Source organism: Ovis canadensis, chromosome 11, assembly GCF_042477335.2.
Source record: "Ovis canadensis isolate MfBH-ARS-UI-01 breed Bighorn chromosome 11, ARS-UI_OviCan_v2, whole genome shotgun sequence".
In the NCBI taxonomy this organism is placed as follows: Eukaryota; Metazoa; Chordata; class Mammalia; order Artiodactyla; family Bovidae; genus Ovis; species Ovis canadensis.
Genome location: NC_091255.1, coordinates 65,193,495 through 65,209,309, shown reverse-complemented (window position 1 = coordinate 65,209,309; position 15,815 = coordinate 65,193,495). Strand labels below are relative to the sequence as shown.

General features: G+C 56.3%; 1 protein-coding gene across 3 annotated transcripts; it reads left to right on the top strand.

The window, feature by feature from the left end:
* Positions 1 to 10,809: 10,809 nt before the first annotated feature.
* RPL38 (ribosomal protein L38) lies at positions 10,810 to 15,087 on the top strand. 3 transcript variants are annotated; one of them, XM_069544042.1, is made up of 5 exons: positions 10,810 to 10,887; positions 11,101 to 11,134; positions 11,284 to 11,344; positions 14,243 to 14,365; positions 15,013 to 15,087. In XM_069544042.1, the coding sequence occupies exons 2-5, from the start codon at positions 11,132 to 11,134 to the stop codon at positions 15,036 to 15,038; spliced, it is 213 nt and encodes a 70-aa protein (XP_069400143.1). In that variant the 5' UTR covers positions 10,810 to 10,887; positions 11,101 to 11,131; the 3' UTR covers positions 15,039 to 15,087. The 3 variants fall into 3 exon arrangements, with proteins under 3 accessions (XP_069400143.1, XP_069400145.1, XP_069400144.1); XM_069544044.1 differs by having other exon boundaries at positions 10,862 to 10,903; XM_069544043.1 differs by having other exon boundaries at positions 10,871 to 10,979.
* The last annotated feature ends 728 nt before the right edge of the window (positions 15,088 to 15,815 follow it).

Sequence of the window (15,815 nt, the reverse complement as noted above, 5' to 3'; positions counted from 1 at the left end):
TTAGGCTTCCTCCCCATGTCTGACGTGACTCCAATCAGCCGCACACAGCGCCTCTTCCAACCCCAACCCTGCTCCCAGAGGGGTAAGTCCGCGTGGACACCCAAGTGCAGCCATTCCCCCCTACTCCCGCCCCGCCCCCAGGTCTCCCCCGAAGACCTCACCTGCTGTCCTTCACAAGCCAGCTGCACCTGCCTTCCTCCACCAACGGGAGAGCAGTCTGCCCCGCAAGGGCTGAGGGGGAAATTCTGAACAGGAAAGAAGGAGGCAGAGTTGGAAGGACCCAGCTGCCCTTCAGCCTTCCCCCCACTTCCTGTCACTCCCCGTCTGGGAGGCTAACTTTCCAGAGACCACAGGCTGCCTCTCAGGGAGGGATGTGTGTGCTCAGTCACGTCTGACTCTGCAGCCCACCCCATGGACTGTAGCCCACCAGGCTTCTCTCTCCATAGAATTCTCCAGGCAAGATACTGGAGTGGGTAACCTTCTCCAGGGGATCTTCCCCACCCAGGAATCGAGCCGGCATCTCCTGAGTCTCCTGCACTGGCAGGTGGGTTCTCCCCCACTGTGCCACCTGGGAAGCCCACGGGGAGATGAGAGCAGACCAAGGGGAACAGCCCGCGTTACCTTACAGGCAATGCAGAGAGCAGGTAGAGGGGGAAGGAAGGCAGAGCGGGCAGGGTCGTGCCTTGGAGCTGGAGAACGTGGCGAGCAGCCAGGGCCGCCCCTCCCCAAGCCTCAGCCAGGAAGGAGGCTGGTTGGGGCCACTTCTGACTCCATCCTTCCGGCTCCGAAGGTGCTGCGATTTTCGCCACGTGGGAGGCCTCCGGCGGCTCACCAGCCTTTGTGAGGAAGCGGAGGAGACCATGGGAAAGGTTTCTCACCACAGAGACCAGGGTCAGTTCTCTCCTCCTCGCTCCTAACCAGGCCGCGCGCCTCCCTGACCCCTGGGATGGAGTCTAGATTCGCACAAATCTTGTTTCCAAACTGGCACACACCAGAGAAGGAGACAGGAAGGACAGGGGCACAGAGACCCAGTTCTGGCTCTGAAGCTTGCGGCTTGGGGCCCCCGGCCGCGTCTAGCTTCCTCTCCTTCCTCCCAAATCCGGCTTCCTCCGCGGGACCCTCTCCGCTGGCGCACGCGCTCGGGTGCCGGGAGCCGCGCAGCCTCGCGTCCCCGCTGTCCCCTGACCCCTCCAGGCCCTGCCCGCACAGTGGTCTCCAGCGCTGTTCTTAATCGCCTCACCTTGGGAGGCAGTGCAGCTCTCTGTAATTGCTTCTGAAAGGCAGTCACCAGTTTAACTGGCAGATCATGTCCTGGGCGATCGTACCCGGTGAAGCAGCCTCGGGCCTACTGTTTCTCGCGCGGCTCACCTGCACGCGGGAGGCTCACCGGCCAGGGCACGTCTGCGCCTGTGGATGCCAACCTGAGCCTGCAGACGTGGCGGGGATTCCGGGGACCAGGGAGTGCAGGGGACGCTGGGATGATGGGCGGGACAGACGGGAGCAGGCTGAGCGCCAGGGACTCCTCTGCCTCGGGGCCATGGAGAAGCCGGATGGGGAGGCGGCCACACTGGATCACTGGGCCCCCGGAGGCCTGCCGTCCACCGGCTCCTGGCGCCGTGAAGACAGGCCGGCTGGTCTCTCCAGGTCGGAACTCCACCCTGCTCTGGGTCCCATGGGTGACCGTGACCCTGTGGGGTTCGGACAGTGGGGTGCTCCGGGGGGAGATGGGAGGAAGAAGAAGAGAGACGTGGAGAGAAGGCGGGATGGGGAGAGAGAGCGAGCCTCCCCCTGAGAGGCTGCAGAGAGCTGAGCACATCCTTCAGCAAGAGATGCCCGAAGGGTCAGCGGGGCAGCCCTTCCAACAGACTGTCCACGGCCAGCTGAGGTGTCCCTGCCACACTCTGGGCCGGGGGAGGTCTCCCGCTTGGTTCCATGCACCTGCTGCCCACACCTGCTTAAAACCAGCCGCGAGGTTAACATGACCCTCCAGTCATTGCTGTGCTGTTTCCGGTCAGAGTCTGGAAGCATCCAGAGGGCAGTGGGGGCCGTTGATGGTGAGAAGTGACCCCGTCCTGGAGGCAGCACTGTCCTGACCCCTGCACACCTCGATGTGGGGTCGGCTCTGATTTTCTTCTCAGTTGGCCCAGCCTGGGCAGGTGAAACCCTGGGGGAGGGTGGGGGCACAGGGCTTCCTGCAGGAGGGGAGGGTGCAGGCCCTTCAACCCCCCATGCACACGTCTTTCCCAGGGCTCCTAAGTTCTACACCTGAGACAGCTAGTTCTGGGAAGGACACACAGACCACCCAGACTCCCACGGGGATCACCTCCAAGAAGAGGGTGATGCAGGCAGCCCTTGGGGCTCCTGTGGGGACGGGGTAGGAGGTCAGAGACTCTGAGGTTGAGGGGAAAGCAGGCACCCAGCAGGCAGGTCCATAGAGACCCCCCACCAACCCAAAGGACCCCCACAACCCCCCGAGGCTCGAAGGTTATCATTCACAGCATCTGGCTTCCCCCACCCCCACATCCCAGTCTAGCCCAGCCTCCTGTCATTAACACCGCTAATACCAGAGGGCCCCATGCTCACCCCTCTCCCCAACCACGAAGCCCACCTGGCAGAGGGGGCCAAGGCCCCGCCACCCCTGATGATAAGGGGCTCCAGTCAGTCACACCCCGGATGCTCTCCCAGCCTGGTGATTTATGGACTTTAATTTCCCCAGCACCTCAGTCATGCCCCCTCTTTCCCTCCGGTCTGTCAGGGCGTTTGTCTCCCACCCCTGCAGCCCTTCTCCCCCTCCCCCCTTTTTTTAATTTGAAGCATCTGTCTGGAGCATCCTGAGATGGGACTGTCGGCAATGCTGAATGCATTACACCGCTGACAGCTCTATTGATTTTCTCTCTCCCGCTGCATAATGCAAGATATATACAAGCCGATAGGCCGGGCCCCCGTCCCTTACTCTGAAGGGACCGTGCCCTTCTTCTTCCTCTCTCTCATATGCCCCTCACCCCTGGCACCCGCTGATGTATAGGAGGGGCACTCGTCCCTTACACTCAAGATGGATTCTCCTCTGCCCTGATATGATTTTCCTCACTGCTAGTGGACGCTGTCTAATCTATCCTTTTTACGGTAGCAGGTTGGACACCGTGGAAGCCGTTCACAGTGTAAAGTGGGGAGTGGAGGCAGGGGAATTGAGGAGGTGGCATCTGTCAAACTGGCTGGGTCCCCCCTCGGCACCAAGCGGGTTTCCTCAGGGGTCCTGCCTCACCCAGGTCCAGGGCCGGCCCAGCCCACCTCCTCTCCTCCGGGTTGTAGCGCTCCAAATCCACTGACGGCTCTTGTTCCTTGGCCGAGTTGGGTCTTCCTTGCTGCGGGGTCTTCCTTGCTGCGGGGTCTTCCCTGTAGTTGTGGCGAGCGGGGGCTACCCTCGAGTTGCGGTGCGCAGGTTTCTCATTGCAGTGGCTTCTCTCGTGGCAAGGCACGGGGTCCAGGGCATGTCGGCTTCAGGCGGTGTGGCTCCTGGGCTCCAGAGCACAGGCACACGGGCTTGGTAGCTCCATGGCACGTGGGACCTTCCCAGACCAGGGATCGAACCCGTATCTTCTGCATCGGCAGGCGGATTCTTTACCACTGAGCCACCCAGGAAGCCCCACTGGCAACTCTTGACTTACACTCAGTTCGCAGCCCCAGAGCCAGCCGCTGGCCTAAGCACTTGCTGCTGTGGTTTCTGCTGCCAACAGTTGTGTGGATTCCACCCGTTCAGCACAGGGACCGGGAAGTCTTGGAAGGATTCATACCCCTCCTCAACAGAGACTGAGGCTCAGAGATGCCAGGAGACTGGTTCAAGATCTCTCAGTCAGACATGGGATTTCAATCCAAGACTGTCCATCTCCAGGGACAGTTTTCCTCAAATATTACCACAGCACTTCCTCCAGGAAGACCTCCTGGATTGAGGCCACCCAGTCTCATGGCTTCTTTTGCTATTATTGCTCATTGCTGTTCTTGTCCCCTCCCCCCCCAGAACATATTTGCGGTGAGGGCTTGCTCTTGCTGGCAGGCTGCTGAGCGTGTTGGGTGGGTTCTCTCAGCTGTGAATGGGCACCATCGTAACTTCCTCCGGGAGGGTTTCCCTGAGCCCAGCCTGTCCCCAGCCTGGCTCAGACTCCCACGGTCCCCATCTGGTCCCACCGTGAACGAGAAGCACTGACTGCCTTATCTGCGCCTCTCCTGCTAGTCTGTGAGCTTCTGGAGACGGAGACAGAGACGCAGACTAGATCTTATTTCTGCGTCTTCACCACCTGCCTGAAGGAGCTGACAGAAGGAGCTCTCTAAAAATGGGTTGAATCCATTTAGTCAGTCAACGGGCTGTCTGGGCAGGTGGGCGTGTGCTCCCTTAAAGGCCCCTTAACAACAAGCTCCTTTTCTGCCTTTTCTGCCTCCTGCCTCCCCAACTCCCTCACCAGACCCCATCCCCACAGAAGGACTCCCAGTGGAAATGGTCCTCCCGCTGCGAAGAAGAGAGCGCCATTCCTAAGGGTCAGGGCTTCCAGCCGATGGGCCTGCACTCGCTCTTGTGACTGACTGCATGCCCACACCCGTCCTTGCCAGCCGGCCAGAGACCCACAAAGAAGCAGTAGAGAAAGACACCAGACCTTCGAGCATCCCAGGGCAAGGGCCGGGTACCAACATGAGCAATGGCCACTGGGTGCAAAGACAGCGGCCCGAGCGCAGGGGTACTTGGCCACAGGTGCAGGACAGACATCACTATAATAAAGAATGTCCTCTTGGTTTTGTCCTTCTGGTCCAGGGGCTGTCAATGTGGAGCGATGTTTTCGCTCCCCAGGGACACAGGACAATGTCTGGAGATGCACTTGTCTGTCACAGTGGTGAGGGTCCGGCATCTGGCGGGTAGCGGCCAGGGAGAACCCAGCATGCTACCTGTTCAGAACTGCTCCCCACCCCACACCCCACACCCAACAAAACCAGAACGATCTGGTCCAAAAGTCAGCAGTCTGAGTTTGAGAAACCCTGTTGCAGTCTGACCGGCCATGCCTTATGACTTTTACCACAGCAACTGGGAAAATATTAAACCTACATCTCTGGGGTGGGGGTGAGGGGGTTGGGGGCGGGAGGACCTGAGGTTACCCCGGACTCTTTGAGGGTGGAGGAGGGGAGAACCCTGCATCCCTTTAGCCATCTCTGGTCCACCGCACCCCCCCCCCCAATAAAAGCACCAGCCCCATGCCCACACCCTGCCTCTTTCCCTCCCTCGGCGTCCTTTCCCCAAGTAACCAAATTCAGCCAGAGGCCATCCTGAGCTCTCCCCCCGGGGCTGAAAACCTTTAAGGTTTAATAAACAAACCCCAGCCAGGATGGTTTAAAGGCCAGCCCTGCCGGCAGCAGACGGCATGGGCCTCTTGGGGGCCTCTTGGAAATTATATGAGATGGTAGATATGAGAGCACCCCGTCAGGTATGAAATACCATACAAATATTACCTCTAATTTATGTAAGTGCTCTCAGCCGGAGGTTTTAGGATTCGAGGCAGAAAATGCCCGGTTCCTTCCCTTTCCATTTCCAGTCGCGGCCTCAGCACCCTCGTGTGGCCACTCGTGGGAACTACACCCAGGGCTGGGCGGCGATTTTCCGATGAGGGGAGGAAAGCAAGATGGTTCTGAGTCTCACTGAGCCACTGGGGCTTCACAGCAGCCCCGTGAGAGAGGAGAGGGAGGTAGTGACCCCCGGCCTCCCAACACACACACACACTCCTTGCTTTAGAACAAGTGAAGGAGACGAGACTGCAAGCAGGCACGGGTTTTTGCAGGATGATGTCTGCCGTGGACAAGCCCAGCCTTACAGAACAGCGTCGAGTGGGAACAGCCATTTGGGGAGCCCCCCCCCCACCTCCTCCTGCCTCTCGGCTCTAACAGAAACCATGAACTCCCCCACGGGCACCCCCAGGAGGACCGTCGTGCCTGTGGGCACAGCCCTTGCTGTTCGGGACTCAGGTTGGATGAAACACCAAACCCCAACAGCCTGGTTATTCCAGTCCAGGGCCTGGCACGGGAAAAGAGTTCGCGCATGCGTGCTCAGTTCCTCAGGCGCGTCCAGTTCTTTGCCACCCCGAGGACTGTAGTCCCTCCAGGCCCCTCTGTCCATGGGATTGCCCAGGCAAGAATACTGGAGTGGGTTGTCATTCCCTTCTCCAAGGGATCTTCCCAACCCAGGAATTGAACCCATGCCTCCTACGGCTTGTGCGTCCACAGGCAGATTCTTCATCACTGAGCCACCAGGGAAGCCCCATTAAACACAATTTGCATGAATGGAATGAATTGAAAGAGAGGAAACGTGGAGGCCTGGGAAGGTCTTTCAGGCCCTTCAGATCACCCCCCGGTGTCATAAGGGTCCTCTGCCCACCGTGAGGTCTGCGCTGATTTCTTGGCCAGTGCAGGTCTCCTTCCGATGTGCCCTGGAAGCTGCAGAGGCATCTAAATTGGGCAGCCCTCAGGGGTGGCCAGGCCCGGCTAGGGGTAGAAGCTGTGTGCCTGGCCCGCTCGGGGAGGGTCAAGCAGCCCTGAGGCTGGCAGGATGATTGGGGGGGGCTGGGGGGGTGGGGGGGAGCTGGGGGGGTGGGGGGGAGCGAGGCGGGGTTGGGGGGAGCGGGGCGGGGGGGGGGGCCGGCAAAGAGAGAAGGGAAGGCTTCCTGCACCTCTGGACGCGCCCTCTGTCCGCCTCCAGCCTTCCGACCAAACGGCCACCCCCTATCTGAGACCCTCCTCCCTGGCCCTCAGACACTGACCGTAGCCCTCCTCATTCTCACGGCCATCGTCTTGGACGTTCCAGCCCATCCTCCACACTTCATGGCCAGAGTGACTCGGTACCGGCAACCTGGGTCAGGCTCTTAAATCCAGGGGCCTTCACATCCTCCAAGGTCCTCCCTGGGCCCCTCGCGGAGTTTAGAGTATGGGCATCACCAGGGAGGTGTCTGTCAAATGCAGCATCCCGGGCTCCACCCAGAGACACAGGCCGTCTCCCAGGACCAGGGCTTTGGCTCCCGTTTCCAGTTTCCTGTGGGGCTCGCCCTCTCATGAAGGAGGGAAGCCTTCCCTCCAGGCTCCTAGCTTCACCTTTCGGTGGCTGCAGCTGATTTTACTATTTGTCCCTTTGGGAAGCTGGAAAAAGCCTTTGGTGCTTGAATACAGACGTCTTTGTGTTACTGGATGTCGATGGTCTTTTCTTAGGCAATTCAAGCGGGTGAACATCTGTCTCTGGGGTTGCTGCCAATAGGGAGGTCCAGGGACTTCCCTGATGGTCCAGCGGTTAGGAACCCGCCTGCCAGTGCAGGGGACACGGGTCCGGGAAGATCCCACGTGCCGCGGGGCAACTAAGTCCCCAACAACTACTGAGCCCACGCTCTAGACCTTGTGTTCCACAGCAGAGAGGCCGCCCAGTGAGAAGCCTGAGCATCGCAGCTAGAGGACAGCCCCTGCTCACCGCAGCTGGAGTAGAGCCCAGGCAGCAACGAAGACCCAGAGCAGCCAAAAACAGAATTAAATTTAATTTTAAAAAGACCGTGGGCTCAAGTCCCAATCTGAATTGCACAGTCTCACTGGGATATTTATATTTTTTTTAAGTGTGAAGGTGAGGTAGGGGGGTTCAGCCCCTCTCCCTGCCCCCTTGCCTGTCCTGCAGGTCCTGTGGAGGGGAGCAGCACCAGGCATTCACGCAACAAATATTCTGTGGACCTACTATGTGCTGGGCTTCGCTTTGTCCACACTGGTCCTCCCTCCCATCCTCCCTTTTCCCCTCCCCTAGCTCTCCATCCCCCTCTCCACCCCTTCATTCATTCATCCAGCCACCCCTCCATCAATCCGTCCACCCTTCATATAGGAAGGGATCTAGACGGATGCTGCATCCGCCTTAAGGGTCATCCATGGCAGCTCTGAGCGACTCTGCAGCTTTATGAGCATCGCATTTGGAGAGTTAGCAGCAGCACGCAGAACCTCATTCTTGCCTTTATTAAAAAATTTTGAAAATTGGTGCAGCTGTATGAAAAGTTTAACACTGCCGCACGTCTATGGAGAAGCGCGTGGGAGTAACTACCGCACGAGCGACGGGCGACAGGAGGCAGAGATGCAGGGTCCCGCCCGGAGGAGAGGGGAGAGCTGAGCGCTGAGGATGAGCAGGACTTAGTATCAGAGGGAAGGACACAGGCAGACGCCTGGACTCTGGAAGTGCACATGGGAGACCCGCTGGCTGGGCTGAAAAGGCCAGTGCTTCTGCCCGAGTAGTAGGGGAGAAAGGACCAGAAAGGCAGCAGCGCGAGGCGGAGGGGGCTGTTGGGTCAGCCTGGTGGATCTGAGAGTGTCCTTCTCGGGTCCCTGGTGGCTCAGACAGTAAAGAATCTGCCTGCAATGCGGGAGACCTGGGTTGGATCCCTGGGTCAGGAAGGTCCCCTGGAGGAGGAAATGGCAGTATTCTTGCCTGGAGAATCCTACGGACGGAGGAGCCTGGCGAGCTACAGTCCATGGGGTCAAACAGAGGCGGACACGACACTGAGCAACTAACAGTTTCACCTTCTCAGTTCAGAGCTGAGGCACCCTGACCTTCAGATAATCTCAGATTAAGCCCCTACCAATTAGCCTTTCTCATGGTTAACACTCAGATGCATCTTTAGTCACAGAAATACAGTCTGGCTTCTTTTAAAAGGCTCTCCAGCACAATTAGAGGATCTCGCGATCTCCCAGGGGCAAGGACTGCAGGTTTATCTTTCCCTGTATCTCCGGCATCTCTAGGAAGATGCTCGACCTGGGCTCGTCTAACGGGAGAAAAGCGAGGAGGGAGGGAGGTGAGTTCAAAGTGAGGTTCATGGTAAAGGACTCCTCTTCAGGTGGGCTGCTCTGTAATAAGGCCCACAGGGCAATTACATTCCAATGTGCAGTTATTAAATGGGAGGGAAGAAACAAATATAATAAAATGTAGACATTTGTAAGGAGGTTAAAAATAAAATTAAAGTGGAGGATAAAAATAAAATCGATAACCTCAGGCTTCCCAGAGCCTGCCAGTTCTCTAAGAGCTGAGGGTAAATTTGTGCCGAGAAAATAAAATGCCAAGGATGGGACGGAGGCTGCGAGGGAGCAAAGGGGCAAAGAGAATGCTGCCTTCTCAGAGCTGCCAGAGCGTTGCAGGTGTACACACAGCCTCGGGAAGAAGTGGTCAGGAGTCTGGGAGCGTGTGTTCGAGTCTTGATGTCACCTCTCCCAGCAACTGACAAGCCTTCATTCTCCCCTGGGTAAGACTGGAGTAAATGACCAGGCCACCCCTTACCAGCACACCCGAGGATCACAGACGCCCTGTGGGTGAAGTGCTTAATGCAGGGGCTGCCCAAGGAGTATTCCACAGAGGTCAGCTATTCCAGGTTTTAACTTGCTTTTGGAGTACCAGTTATTCATTTATTCTGCACCACCAGCAAGTGGAATGTTAGTTCCTTGACCGGTGGGGTCTAACCCACATCCCCTGCAGTGGAAGTGCAGTCTTAACCACTGGACCACCAGGGAATTCCCAATGGTATCAGTTCTTAAATGGACTTCCCAGGCGGTTCAGTGGTAGAAAACCGGCCTGCCAATGCAGGGGCTGTGAGTTCAATTCCTAGGTCAGGAGGATCCCCTGGAGAAGGAAATGGCAATCCACTCCAGTATTCTTGCCTGGGAAATTCCATGGACAGAAGGAGCCTGGCAGGCTACAGTCCATGGGGTCACAAAGAGTCAGACACAACTGAGCGACTTCACTTTCACTTTCCTAGAAAGAGGTTCTCAAATATACACAAGAGAGTCCCTTCAACCTGAATATTCATTGGAAGGTGATGCTGAAGCTGAAGCTCCAATACTTTGGCCACCTGATGTGAAGAGCTGAGTCATTGGAAAAGACCCTGATGCTGGGACAGATTGAAAGCTAAAGGAGGAGGCAGCCAAGGATGAGATGGTTAGACAGCATCACCGACTTGATAGACATGAATTTGTGCAAACTCTGGAGAAGGCAATGGCACCCCACTCCAGTACTCTTGCCTGGAAAACTCCATGGACGGAGGAGCCTGGTAGGCTGCAGTCCATGGGGTCAAGAAGAGTCGGATACGACTGAGCGACTTCACTTTCACTTTTCACTTTCATGCATTGGAGAAGGAAATGGCAACCCCTTCCAGTGTTCTTGCCTGGAGAATCCCAGGAACGGCCGAGCCCACCAGAATCCCTGGTGGGCTACCGTCTATGGCATCGCACAGAGTCAGACACGACTGAAGCGACTTAGCAGCAGCAGCAGCAGCTGGGAGATAGTCGAGGACAGAGGAGCCTTGTGTGCATGTTCATGGGGTTGCAAAGAGTCGGACACGACAGGAGAACAACCCTTCATTTAAATGAAAAACATTTCTGCCTAGATGCCCAACTGCTGCTGCTGCTGCTAAGTCGCTTCAATTGTGTCCAACTCTGTGCGACGCCATAGGCGGCAGCCCACCAGGCTCCCCCGTCCCTGGGATCCTCAGGTAAGATCACTGGAGTGGGTTGCCATTTAACACAGAGGCCTAATAAAACTAGTTGATAACAAGTCCTAACACAGGTCTTCAAACTGGGTCTGAAATGAAATCTAACAAAGGCAGGGAGGGATTTGGGCGGAGGAATAGAGGCGGTCAAGAGTGGGGGCAGGAGGCGGCCCGCTGCGTGCAGGAAGCTGCACTGTTAATCTAGGCCAGAAGAGGGCAGAGAGGCAGCCATGTGAAGGGCAAACGCCTGTGTGGTTCTTGACCCTCTGCAGATACCGTACTCAGCTTCCTCTGGGGCACGGTTTAATTGCCCGGAAGCGGAAGTCTCTTCCTTTTCCGCTCTCTTCGCTTCTCGCCCCTTGACGTGAGTCTCTAGTGCCGTACGTGGGGAATGGGGTAGTAATCCGTGGTCATCCTCGCCGGGTGCTATCTGAGGACCCCAGTTCTGGGTTGAAGGTGTTTCGGGGGAGGGTGGGGTGCGATGGGGCCGGCATTTTGGGGGCACGGGGCAGGGAGGCAGGGCCGCCGCCAGTGCCCGCTCCCGCGTTGACGCCGCCAACGCTTGTCTTCCCTGCAGGTTCCGGCCGCGCGCCCCGCTCCTCATCGCTATGGTGAGTACGACCCCACTTGGGGCTCCCCGCGGGGGGCGCAGGCAGGGCGGCCTCTGCGAGGGTCTTCAGGGGCCCCAAAGTGGCTGCCGGGGTTGGGCACCCCAGCCAGATGCGTCTCAGCGGCTGATTGCCTTCGCTGTGTGTTGCAGCCTCGCAAAATCGAGGAGATCAAGGACTTCCTGCTCACAGCCCGCCGCAAGGACGCCAAGTGTAAGTGGGAGCCCTGGACGGGAGGCGGCGATCGCGGGCTCGGGACGCCCCCCGGAACGGCGGGAGGGCGCCGGCGGCCGCTTCTGCCCTCGTCTGCTGTCGGGGTTCGGGGGTCTCAGCCTGTCTCCCATAAGACAAGGCGCTTGGTCCGGGGTGTGTTCTCTTCCTTCCTTAAGGAGGGTCCCCAGGGGTTTTTTGTTTTCTGGTGTGTGTGGGGTAGTGTGAACGGATGTGAAGAGCTGACTCTTTGGAGAAGACCCCGGTTGTGGAAAAGACTGAAGGCAAAAGAAGGAGGCGGCGGAGGATGAGATGGTTAGATAGCATCAGCGACCTAGTAGACGGGAGTTTGCGCAAACCCCGGGGGATAGTGGAGGTTCCTGCAGGGGGGACGTCGGGAAACTCAGGTTTCACAAACTCGGAGTCAGTGCTGCGTGTTGGGTTCTGGGCCGAGGACAAGCTCTGTTCACAATGAACTACGTCATTTGCGCAAACGCTGGGTCACTGATAGGAGACGCGTAGAGCAGCAAGTCTTTGATTGACATGTGCCCGCCCCAGCTGCGTCTGTTCTCTCTCTCTACCCTGATGTGAGAGGGAGTTCTCGCGTCTCTTTGTTGTAGGGGGGTTTGGGGAGCTCGTGGTCAGCACTGGGTTTGGACTCGGATGTGCAGCTTTAACACATCTCTTTGGGGCTGTTACTTGCAGTTTCCCTCCCCTCCCAGACACATCCCAAAGGGGAGGTTGGGAAAGTAGAGAGAGTACTCTTGGACGGACGGGTTAGGGTGGGCTAAGGCACTGAGGTCTCTGATGACCTGTCTCAGTGGTGGGGTGAAGCGGTGGCTCACGGGAGAGCCTTTTGGGGATTGGCGTGGGGGACGAGGAGATTCGTAGTTGTGTCCCCCTTACCTGTAACAGGTACTGTGGGAACTGCAGGTGATCACGTGCTTGTATTTTTTTATTTACAGTCATATGCAAAGAGAAACTATCAGGTCAGCTTTAGTCCAGACCAGGGAATTTGCGGTCACTTCTGGGTTCAAAGGCCAGCTCTCCCAGTGGGTAACTCTCTGACCCCACCATTTCCACTGTAGCAGAGGGGGGTGATCGTACCTGTCTCTCAGGTTTGGTGGCAGGATCAGACCAGATGACCTGGTAGAGAATTTTAGCACAGTGAAGAGATGACACCAGATCATCAGACTGCTTTGCATTGCTCTTCTGTTTGGGAGCTTGGTGTTAAAGCGTGACCTGAGAATCCTGTTCCCCTGGATATGATAGGGTGCCCAGGAAGTCGTCTTTGGATAAACGTAAAGTTGTCGTCATCGCTGTAGTTGTAACATAAGCAACGTGAAGCTCACGTTTTGGGGTGTGCAATGTGTGTGCCGTGTTTGCCTGTATTCACATTGTAGGGCAGCCATGCTTTTTGAGAAATTCTCATCTTGCAAAACTAAAACCCTGTAACCCATTAACCAAGAGTCCCCAGCCATTTTAGACCAGGAGCCAGTTTTCCCACGGGCTTGGGGAGATGGGTTCCACCCATCGCCCACCTCCTCCCGGGCAGCCTGGCTCCTCACAGGCCCTGGGCCAGTCCTGGTCTGCGACTCTCCCCCCTGGCGACACCGTTCTCCTGCCTCCACTACTGTCTCTTCTACCCTGACCACTCTCAGCACCTCATGTGAGTGAAATCGTGTGACATTTGTCCTTTCATGACGGGCTGAGTTCATTTAGCATAACGTGGACATTTGGGTGGTTTCTGCCTTTGGCTCTTGTGAACAGTGTTGCTGTGAGTTTTGATGTAAAATCTCTCTTGTCCCTGCTTTCAGTTCTTTGGAGTATATTCCTGTAAATACAGTTATTGCATCATATGTTGTTGAGTAAACATTTTTTAAGAGTTGCTTATGTCTGACCTTGTGAGAGTTCAGTTTATAGGTGTACGGCAGCTGCTAGGGACAACACAGTATATTCAGCTTTGAGAGGAATGTTAAGATAGCAGAATAGGTTGGTTTGAATAAATAGCCACGGTTCTGATTTATTAGAATGTGAGCCAGGGCAGCCGGTGTCTTGGGCAGGCTCGGGCATAGTTTCTGCTTCCGGTGACGTGCCCTACCCCTTCAGCAGTTACTGGCAGAGATGGAGTTGAGTGTCGTGTGGCCAGGTCAGCCTGTGCCATGGGAGTCAGAACGAGCAATTTGACGGGTGCCAGACATGAGTCACCTGGAAGGGGCTGTCTTCCCACTTGCGGAGTAGCTCCTGGCCTCATAGAAATGCATTGACGCCTGTACATAATCAGATTGTTCGCTAAATTTCAAACTGCACACTGTTGAGTTTGGGGCACACTTGGGGCTCTTTATTGTCCAAGCTGTGGTCCTGATAGAGAATTTTAAGGTGGATACTGGATGGTCTGGAGTGTATCACTGTGCCAGATGCTGCTGCTGCTGCTAAGTCACTTCAGTCGTGTCCAACTCTGGGCGACCCCATAGACAGCAGCCCACCAGGCTCCCCGTCCCTGGGATTCTCCAGGCAAGAACACTGGAGTGGGTTGCCATTTTCTTCTCCAATGCGTGAAAGTGAAGTCATGTCCAACTCTTAGCGACCCCATCCATGGGATTTTCCAGGCAAGAGTACTAGAGTGGGGTGCCATTGCCTTCTCTGTGTCAGATGCTACTTGTGTTACAAATACAGACTTTAACTCAGGTTCTAGAGTATTGATACAGGGGAAATGTGGATTTCTGACACTGAGGTCAGAGGTGGGTGGGGGGTCTTATTTTCTGTTGATCAGAGGGACCACGAGGGAGGTGAGCGCAGCAGTCACCGGTGCCGCTTTGTGCAGAAGTAGCAAACAGCAGGTGGACTGCAATGTCTCTCTCCTGTGCCACGGTCTTATTACTACTCTGGTCTCTCTGGTAGCCGTCAAGATCAAGAAAAATAAGGATAATGTGAAGTTTAAAGTTCGATGCAGCAGATACCTTTACACCTTGGTCATCACAGACAAAGAGAAGGCCGAGAAGCTGAAGCAGTCCCTGCCCCCTGGTGAGTAGCCGGAAGCCGCAGGGGTGCGGACAGCCCGAGGGGCGGGGGCGGGGGCGGGCTGTGTCACCGGCTTGTTTCCCGACTTGTCTCCAGAATTAGGAGAGTCCCTTCTGTGCTTTGTCTAACTGTCTGCTCCTGCCGGTGGTGTCACGTGGGCGCTCAGAAGTCAGACCCAGAGGGAGCCATGCCTTTCTAATATAGCATCATGCCAGCTGGCGCTCACCCCCTGGGCCACTCATTTCATCCCCACCATGGCCCTGCAGGGTAGGGAGGTGCTGGGATTGATGGCCCCCGTTCTCACTGGTTGAGAAACTTACTGAATACGGCAGATGATGCGGGTGGATTAAGCAGAGGGGCCATCCTGGTGGCGGAAGGCTCAGCAGAGCAGCTGGGAGCTCAGAGCCCAGCCAGGGTTCCACAGGCCACGTCTTCACAGTACAAGTCAGCCAGCGCCACTTCCTATGTGAGAGTTAACTGCGTTTTTATTTTTAAACACTAACTTATGTTTGACGCAGACCTGCCTGGTGGGCTTAATTTCTGAGCTCTGTGAACGCTCTTTAGCCTAAGTGCCAGATCCAGACAGGCAGTAGTAACTCAGATGAGATGAGTCGTTTGATTGGCTCACGTTTATGTGTCTTTGCCTCTAGGTTTGGCCGTGAAGGAGCTGAAATGAACCACGTACGCTGCTTTGAACTGTATTAAAATTTTTAAAATTCTCAAAATGGCCTTTGTCTTTGAGAACAGGGGTGGGTGGGTCCTAACTTGCTGATGGCTTCTGGTGGGAATAGCGTGGGAGTCCTGGCTGGGCTCCCTCATTAACTCCCCTATCTTGGGCTATGATCCCTCCCAGGGGACAGTTAAGCCATTTTTTTTTTAAGTCTTAATTTTGAAAGTAAGAAGAAGTAGGCAGTTAAAGGAGTCAGATACTGGTGGAAATAAAGCCAGTCTCCACTCCTGAGATTTAAAAGTCACTTAGGTAAAATAAGCTCCCCAGTGATGAAAATGATAGTTTGACGGAGTTGATCAGCCTTCTCAGAAGTGGCAGTAAATGAAGCTGGCTTTTCCTCAGAATCCTCGGAATGTGGCGGCTTTTGTCTCTGCCATGGCGAGATGTGGTGCCCCTGGAGAAGGGGCCCTTCCCTTAGGCTGATGGGCGCTGAGGCAGAGTGCTGGGAAGAGCAGGCTGGCGCCCACCCCTCGGCAGCCTGAGACGGGGCTGTGGCGGGGATGCCTCTGCCAAGGGCTGGAGGCTGAGGCTCCCACAGGACCTGTGCCGGGCACCTGTGGAATAGTGTCAGACTCTGTTTTCTACTTAAAATGTGTTCTTGAAGCATGTGGCCCTCCTCCTCTGTGGGGAAAAGATGGGGGTCCTCTCACTGAGGCAGTAGTGGGTGTGGAGGCGAACTGCCCTGCCAGCTGACAGATAGCCACCAACCACATGCACAGGTGG